The 8,708-nt window shown below is 41.4% G+C and overlaps 1 protein-coding gene across 1 annotated transcript; it reads left to right on the forward strand.

The window, feature by feature from the left end:
* The first annotated feature begins 3,253 nt into the window (after positions 1 to 3,253).
* LOC123441295 (E3 ubiquitin-protein ligase SINA-like 10) lies at positions 3,254 to 6,234 on the forward strand. Its single transcript, XM_045117778.1, has 2 exons — positions 3,254 to 3,385; positions 5,584 to 6,234. Exons 1-2 carry the CDS (start codon positions 3,254 to 3,256, stop codon positions 6,232 to 6,234), a joined length of 783 nt encoding a protein of 260 aa, XP_044973713.1.
* The last annotated feature ends 2,474 nt before the right edge of the window (positions 6,235 to 8,708 follow it).

Consider the following 8,708-nt stretch of genomic DNA (forward strand, 5'->3'; position numbering starts at 1 on the left):
CGGCGGTGGAGGGGGAGGGATGGTTTGCGGAAGGAAGACAGACGATGGCGGCTTATATACACTGATGCCCGGCGGCGGACGGCCAGCTGTCATTTACCGAGCACTCCAGATCCTTCCTGACTGACAGCGTTATAGTAAAAAGTACTTCCTGACTGACGGTGACGGAGCAAAGCCGCCATTAACCCGTCCGCGCTTCGCCTTGGGCGCGAAGAAAGCCGCGCGCAGTGATGGCCCCACCATTTTCCCCTCCCCTCCGTCCATTATCGACTACTACTCCTATTTATTTTATTACAAGTAGTACAATTTTCCTTTTTAAAAGCATATATGTGTCACTGATTAACCCACTATTGTATTCCAGTTAACTTGAGGTTATATTTGTGTTGTTGTTGTTGTATTAGTTAACTAGAGCTGGCCACTCCCGTCTCGCTCGCAGCTCCGCCTCGCTGCCCCCGCCAAGCGAGGAACCGCCGGCTTCGGCCTCCCCAACGCGGTCACCGCCATGGCCCCTCCCGTCGCGTCATCCTCGAGGTGCAGGACGACGGGGAGAAGAAGCAGGTCCCCGTCAACCTGCCCGCGACCGGCGTCTTCGCCCCGCCCAACCCCTTCGGCGCTCTCCCCTCGGACGTGTGCGGGGACGACGAATTTTGTTCTCCGTCTATATATGCAGCGAGTCTGTACTTTCCCGCAAACCTCATATTCGAAGCATTTCTATGCCCGGGGCGATTTTAACAACTTATGTTCATACTAAACTTTTACACATGTATTAAATAAGTGTACCATTTTATAGTTGTAATTAATATATTTTTATATTACTGAGTCACATAAGAAAGTTTCTAACTAATAGTTATATTATTCATTAATATACAATCATAATTTATATTAATGAAAATTTTCAGTTTAAAAATACAAAAATTATGATGTACCAAAATTTTCTTTATTGTTAAAAGAAATATTCAAATTTATTTCGTAATATTGCATAAACGATGTAGTGTATAAAAATTTGTATATATATGTTTGCGTCCATATATCTTCTAATACTATTAAAGATCATGGTAAATATTTCTAAATCATATACACACTAAGAAATATTTTAATAGTTGTTTCTAGTGTACATTAGGTAGCAATATTCATGGAAACTTTTAAGGCATAGAAAATTTGACTTAAAAATTGGGTTTAGTAAAAGAAGCACAGGGCTTATATTGGATATACTCTTAATGATCTTACGGGCATCAGCCCCACTCTCTGTCAGCATAAGATTAATATGGAACCAGATAAGTCATTGATCATCAACCTCGTCTCAACCCTAAGATGAAAGATGTCGTTGAAACTAAAATACTAAAACTTCTGGAAGCATGTATAATCTATCCTATTGCTGATAGTAGATGGGTAAGTCATGTTCATTGTGCTCCTACAAAAGTGGTATAGCTCTTGTTCCTAATAATAAAAATGAACTTATTCCACAAAGGATAGTAATCGGTTTTAGGATGGTAATTTATTTCATAAAATTGAATAAGGCTACTCGGAAAGATTATTACCCCTTGCCTTTTATTGATCAAATGTTAGAAAGATTATCAAAGCACACACACTTTTACTTTTTTTATGGATATTCTGGATTCTCTGAAATACATGTGTCAAAAGAGGACAAAGAAAAAACCACCTTTACTTGCCCTTTTGGAACTTATGCTAATAGGTGTATGCCTTTTCGTTTATGCAATGCACCTCCAACCTTTTAAAGATGTATGACTGCTATATTCTCTGAATTTTATGAAAATATTGTTGAGGTTCCATGGATGATTTTTCTGTTTACGGGATTTCCTTTGATGATTGCTTGAGCAACCTTGATCGAGTTTTGCAGAGATGTGAAAAACTAATCTCGTCTTGAATTGTGAAAAGTGTCTCTTTATGGTGAATGAAGGTATAGTGCTTGGGCATAAAAAATTTGAACGGGGTATTGAGGTAGATAAGACCAAAGTTGATGCGATTGAGAAAATGCATTGCCCAAAAGATATCAAAGGTACAAGAATTTTCTTTGGTCATGCTGGTTTCTATATGCGTTTCATTAAAGATTTCTCAAACATTTCTAGGTCATTAAATAATCTTCTCCAAAAAGGCGTTCCTTTTATTTTTGATGATGATTGTGTAGAACCCTTTGAAATACTTAAGAAAGCCTTAATTTGTGCACCTATTGTCCAACCATCTGATTGGAACCTATCATTTGAAATTATGTGTGATGCTAGTGATTATATTGTTGGTGTTGTTCTAGGGAAAATAGTAGACAATAATTCGGATGTTATTCACTATGTTAGTAAGACCCTAGACATTGCTCAAAGAAATTATGCTACTACTGAAAAGAAATTTTTAGGAGTTGTTTTCGCATGTGATAAGTTTAGACCTTCCGCTAATCCAACGCAGATCACAATTATCAACGGCCGAGGAGGAGGAGGACCATGTCAGAGGGTCATAAAGGACTCCATGAACACATACGATGAGGCCCAGTGGGAGGGCCTTGAAGAGATGGTAGCCCTCTCCGCGGACGGCGACGGCGCCATCCGAGAGTACGATGTTGCGGTGAAGGAGGAGGCCATGGAGGGCGTGCACCAGCAAGAAGAGGAGGAGACCACGTCGTGGATCCCCATGCTGGACGACCACAGGTGGTCGTGGACGGAGACCTTCCCGTGCACGCCGGAGCCCAAGCACGACAAGACCCGGTCACCGTCCCCGCCACAGGAAAAGGTGGTGCAGGGTTCAATGCATGCGCCTCCGGCCGCACCTCCCTCTTGGTAGGGGCCACCGGCCCATCTATGGCAGCCCCCGGCGTACATCGTCCTGACTGATGACGAGGACGGCGACGGTACCGATAACTGATGGCAACGGCAGCGAGTGGCTATTTTTAGGTCGTTTTAATTTTAAGTTTGTTCTAAAAATCGTTGAACTTTACTTCAGGCCGTTATTATGTTAATATTTTAGCACGTGGTATATTCGTGTAGTTGTGTGTACGTTATTTTCTTTTTCTTTTGAACTAGTATTCTTTTAGGGCATTTTCTTTTAAACTTACGGATAGTGTGCTCGTGTGCGTCTTGTATTTTGGCTCGAAATTTTAGAATCGCCGCCACCGGGCCAGAAAGGAAACATAATAAATTAAGAGGGCGGCGTCCAGCAGCAGGGAGAGACGACTCGCCGCCACTGTGCAACAAGAAGCCTCTGCGTCTGCGACCCGGCGGCTGCACGGCCGCCGCTCCGTCCTGTGAAAGGAATGGAGGAAGCGATGGAAAAGCGGCAGCAGGGGGACGGCGGCGTCAGCGAGAGGAGGAAGGTCGCGGCGGGAGACGCGGACAACCTCGACTGCCTCATCTGCTGTCACCCCCTGCGCCCTCCCATATTTCAGGTATCCCCTGTTCTTGATCTCCGCTGATCTACTCAAATCCTACGAGCTACTGGGTCTGGGAGACGATAGCACGAATGGATCTCAGGGACTATCTGGGTGTCTTATAAAAAGTACACACTATGGATCTCAGGGAACAGCAGGCTGATCCATCTTGCTTGATCGAGTCGACTAGCTTATATTTTGGAAAAAAAGGATCACAGCACTGTATCAATCGATGCATGTAGCCATTCTATTAAACAAAGTACTAAACAAAATTTTAAGTTCTCAAAAACAAAGAAAACTATGATAAAAACCGCAACGATTTGTATCAATTTGGGTCACGGGTAATTTCGGACAGAGGGACTAGTTGACATCTGTGATTGACATCAGATGCAGACATTAGAGTCCAAATTGATCCTTGCATTTTCTGCTATATATCTATGTTGCCCTCCATCCATGTATGAGTTCATTCAATTGTAATGTCATTCAGATCGTTCTCGTGTGGAGATCCCTAACTGCGAGAGCTATGCTACACACACACACACACACACACTATGGGTTTGCCACTCAACATTTTTGTAACCTAGCGAAGTGGAACCGATTCACATGGTAATGAAGATTGAAGGTGCGCACCATTTATATTTATAGAAAATTATGATATATAATAGGGGAAGTCTGTGTACCTTATGCAAGCTAGACATATGTACCATCAGTACTATGGAGAAACACAAACTACATATATACTCCCTCTATAAAACTTTATAAGAGTGTATATATCACAACTGTAGTACTCCCTCCATCAACAATATAGGATGTTTCTGCAAGCTGTTTTAGCTTGCAAAAATGTCTTATATTGTGAGGTGCAGGGAGTACTATACTACCGTATATACTAGAAGAATTGGACGTGTTTTGATGTGCCGTTGGTATTATTGGTTTTCATAATGCCTTCACTTCCCTTATTTCAAAATATTAGATGGATTTATTTTTTAAATGTGAAATATCTGTAAGTTTGATTAAATTTGTAGAGACATATATACATATCAATATCGATAATATCAAATCGGTCTCTTCAATTCATCATGATATGAATTTTCGTATTTTATTTATTTAATATTGTGGATATCAATATTTTTGACTCTAAACTAGGTCAATGTTAAAAATATCTTTTGAGAAAAATAACACACCTTATATTTTGGAACCGACGGAGTATTTCGTTTAGCGAGTTGGAGAAATGATGGAGTGTGCTTTATTTTTATTTATAGTGTAGTTTTTTTGGTGGACCTTTTGCGGTGTCATTGTAGGTTATTTGCTAACCAACTCATACTTATGTGAAAAAATACTACATCAATGCTTGCGTGTATTATATTTGTGTTACAACGTCCCATGCTTGCGCTTTTTTTTTCTAGGTGCCGAGTGGGCGCATAGGATTGATATGTTTTTATATGACGGTTGTTGTCAATTGATTTGTAAAAACCGCTTACCTGGGCAAAATATGAACTAAATACAAAATTGAGTACCTTAATCAAATGGAAGAGCTTCAAAATTAGGAAGTGTAGCTAATTAAAAAAATAGAATGAGAGGGATCATTAAAAAATTGATGACCTGGCCAAAATCGAGTGGACAGATTTTAAATTGAAGAGCAAACTTTATTAAGCTGCCCCTAAACTTAGGGAGAATAATGTATTACACCCTTCATTTTTAAATATAAGTTTTTTAGAGATTTTAATATGGATTACATACGAATGTATGTAAACGTATTTTAGAATGTAGATTCACTAATTTTGCTTAGTATATAGTCCATGTTGGAATGTCTAAAAGAATTATATGAACATAGGAAGTACATAGATAAATGAGTGACTCAATTCCATCTCCTCAATTAAATCGGGTGACCGGATTTTAATTAGAGACCTCAATTAAATGTATGCTCTTCAAAACTGAGGAGTTTAGTGTTATAGAGAGTATATTCAACGAAGCAATGCGGATTAATTGATATACTGTAGTACTATACCGCGGTATATACTATATTAATTATATACGGTATGTTGTTCCTGTTATTCCTAGGAGTGAACTTAGTGGGTGAAAATAGCGTATCTTATGTACTGATTCCTATGTTGTTGCTGTGTTGTTCACCATTTTAGCATGTATTTTATTCTGCCAAAGTTATTGTAGTATATTTACTGATTCATATCATATGTACTGATTTTTATTCTGTTCCTCAGTGCACCATGGGCTATACCATATGTTCATCTTGCCGTGACAAGCTCCCAGACAAGTGTTGCTTCTGCTCCCTTCCCACAGTCTACAATCGCTGCCACCGGCTAGAAGATGTAGTTGAATCAATCCAACTTGCTTGCTCCAACAGCGAACACGGATGCACTGCAAGGATAACACACTACCAGAAAGATGAGCATGAGAAAGATTGCCCGCACGCGCCATGCTTCTGCCCGGCAACCGACTGCAGCTTCAAAGGGCCAACTGCAATGCTCCTGGAGCATTTCTCACGCGTGCACAGGGCGCCCAACACGAAATTTATATACAACGAGGCATTTGGGGTCCGCATCCACGGCGATGCTCCTGGTTCACTCATTCTTGTGTGCGAGGATGGGCACGTCTTCATGCTCGAAGTGGAAATGGAGTCCGCCGGCGGTGTCATCTCAATTTGCTGTGTTCAGCCTCACATTACTGGATCCAAGTTCAAGTGCAAGCTATCAATATATTGCAATGAAACGGGCTACGCTCAGGCTGCCAAGTTCGAAACGAGGAACACTAATCTGTATGATGGAATGCCCAAGGACTTCATGTTCCTTGTGCCCAAGGTGTTGCTTCAACGTGCCATAACCACTGTGGTTGTGACTCTCAGGCCACAATAGGATCCATGTGCAGCTATGGAGGCGGAGTTTTTTTCTTGGTGAACTTTTTTCATCGTATCGTCCAAGTGGACGAACAGACTACATTTCTTTGCTCAATTCTTACTTTAAGTATAATTCATGATATTTGTACTCTGAAAAGTTTTGCCTTAAATCGTTCAAGCAAGTGGATGACGAAACTAGATTCACTTAAGTAATGCTTAATTATCCGTACTTGAATTTGTATCGTGACATCTTTATGTATGATCTATACTAGAATTGGCATTCTCAGCTCATGCTTCACAGGTCCAGTCAAACAGGGGTTACATGGACATGTTGCAAGCCTAAACCATGCAAGGCTGCAAGTCAGGAGATAGCCAAACTCTCTTTTCTCTTGAGAGAAAGTTGTTGCAGCTTTTTTAATAACGTTCGGCGCATTCCGAGAGACCACGGTGTCCCAAATAGTGAAATACCAGTCTTACAATGTTTAATTGGGGAGGGTTGGGAATAGCCAAAGCTATTGAAGATAGAGAGAATTCCTTATTCGACCCTTTCTTAAAATCTGATTTCCTATTTGGCCTTGGAAATTCCATTTCCCCCTTTTTGACACCACAACTTCATTTTCTTCATTTTACGACACTTCCGTCAGTGTTTGTTATTCACATCAGCAATTGCAACTTGAAAAGTCATATTTGCCCCTGCCTTTGCACGCTGGAAAAAACGCCAAAAAGTCTGTTTTCATAGAACCGCTCATGTTTTCTCCCGATCCCTCTTCTCTCCCGATCCAGATTCCCCTCCCCCCCCCCCAATCCCCAACCCTACATGCATGGCACGAGGCACACATCAGCGGCGCGACGCTGGGAGAGCAGCATATGGAGGAGGGTGCGGCTGATGCTGGTACAGAAGGCGGGGTGGAAGGCACGGTGGAGGAGGGCCACGGTGCTGCACCGGCTGGTCATGGTGAGGAGATGAAGGGCGTCCATTGTGGGGAGGCGGAGGACGGCCAAGAAGATGGGCAAGGCGGCGTTGTGCAAGGAAAAGTGGCGGCCCGGAGGTCTTAGCCTTGCGAGGTCAAGGTGTGGCGCCGGAGGATGGCCTTCCATAACTGAAGGATGGCGACAGCATTGCACCGGGCAGTCATGGTGGGGAGGTGGAGGGCGGCAAATCAATGTAGGATGGTCGAGGTGGTGTTGTGATAGGCACTACATCGGCTTGGTTAGAAGGGTGAGTCATCTCTTCTTTAGATTTGAATATTTACTACCAGGAGATGGATCCAAAAGGTTATGTGTGTTGCACCATATTTCGCTAGAAGGAACAGATTATTTAAAGATGGATCCAAAATGCAACATATTTGTTGCATCTCTCTTCTCTAGATTTGTCAAAATGCAACATGTTAGATTCTCAATACTTAGAGATGGACATTTGTTGCCAAATCTGCTCTGGAAAAAAGAAAAGAAAAATAGGTTCATATAAAACAAGTATGTTAACAGATCTTGGACAATATGTTTACACATCGCATACCTAGTACTCATGATTATGTTTCTTTTGCTTTTATAGGATGAACCCAAATTCAACTTATCTCCTGCAAATAAAATTGCTTGGCAACCCAAAAAAGGCTAGAAAGGATATCAAATGCGATGGTCGAGGTGTACGTCGGACCTTCGGGTTTTCAGAGAGTCTGCGTGGGGCCATGCCGTCAGGCCGATGTGGCGGGCGCACCCGGACTCCCCCATATCCGCCCCATATTTGGGCTGAATATTAGGGGTGTCGGTCAGTCCGGGCGTTTGAGGCCCGTTTGAGGGGTCCGTCTGGATTAATTTTTTTATGATCGATCAATGAGCGAACAGTCTGTCCGGGTGTTTGAGACAGGTATGAGGGATCCAGCTGTAGATGCTTTTATTTTTATTTTTGGATCCTTATCTTCTACTTCCTCCGTCCAAAAATAAGCGTCGCAACTTTGTACACTAGCGCTAATACAAAGTTATACTGAGCTTGAGACACTTATTTTGGGACGAAGGAAGTATATCTAATATATATCTTTCAATTAATATATTTCTCTCAACATGCAAGTATGGCACCTCATCATTCGACATGGATGAAAAAGGCCCATCTTTGCATGCACCGATGCTATATCTATATAGTTAGCCGCTATATCTATATAGTTAGCCTTCACTGATATATTTCTCTCAACATACAAGTATGGCACCTCATCATTCGACGTGGATGAAAAAAGGCCCACCTTAACATGCACCCATGCATAGATAAAAGCTACCTGAACATGTGAACATGCATGACAATTCTCATTTTATTCATGTTTACTAAATATTTATAACTACACATACAGCAGTTTTACACAATAAATCATTTGTATTACCCTAACAAAATCATTTGTATTTTCAATTTCAGTTCTTCTATTATTTATATATTCATGTTTCATACATCTAAATTTTAGTAAAATTTTTGTAAAATATTCCTGCAACAACGTGCGTGATTTCATC

Source organism: Hordeum vulgare, chromosome 3H (genome assembly GCF_904849725.1).
Source record: "Hordeum vulgare subsp. vulgare chromosome 3H, MorexV3_pseudomolecules_assembly, whole genome shotgun sequence".
In the NCBI taxonomy this organism is placed as follows: domain Eukaryota; kingdom Viridiplantae; phylum Streptophyta; class Magnoliopsida; order Poales; family Poaceae; genus Hordeum; species Hordeum vulgare.

What these genes read in the sequence shown, in the direction of transcription:
- LOC123441295 (XM_045117778.1), top strand. Translation starts at nt 3,254, where the DNA reads ATGGAGGAAGCGATGGAAAAGCGGCAGCAGGGGGACGGCGGCGTCAGC. An exon ending in TGCGCCCTCCCATATTTCAG is followed by an intron (nt 3,386 to 5,583) that starts GTATCCCCTGTT and finishes TCTGTTCCTCAG; the next exon opens with TGCACCATGGGCTATACCAT.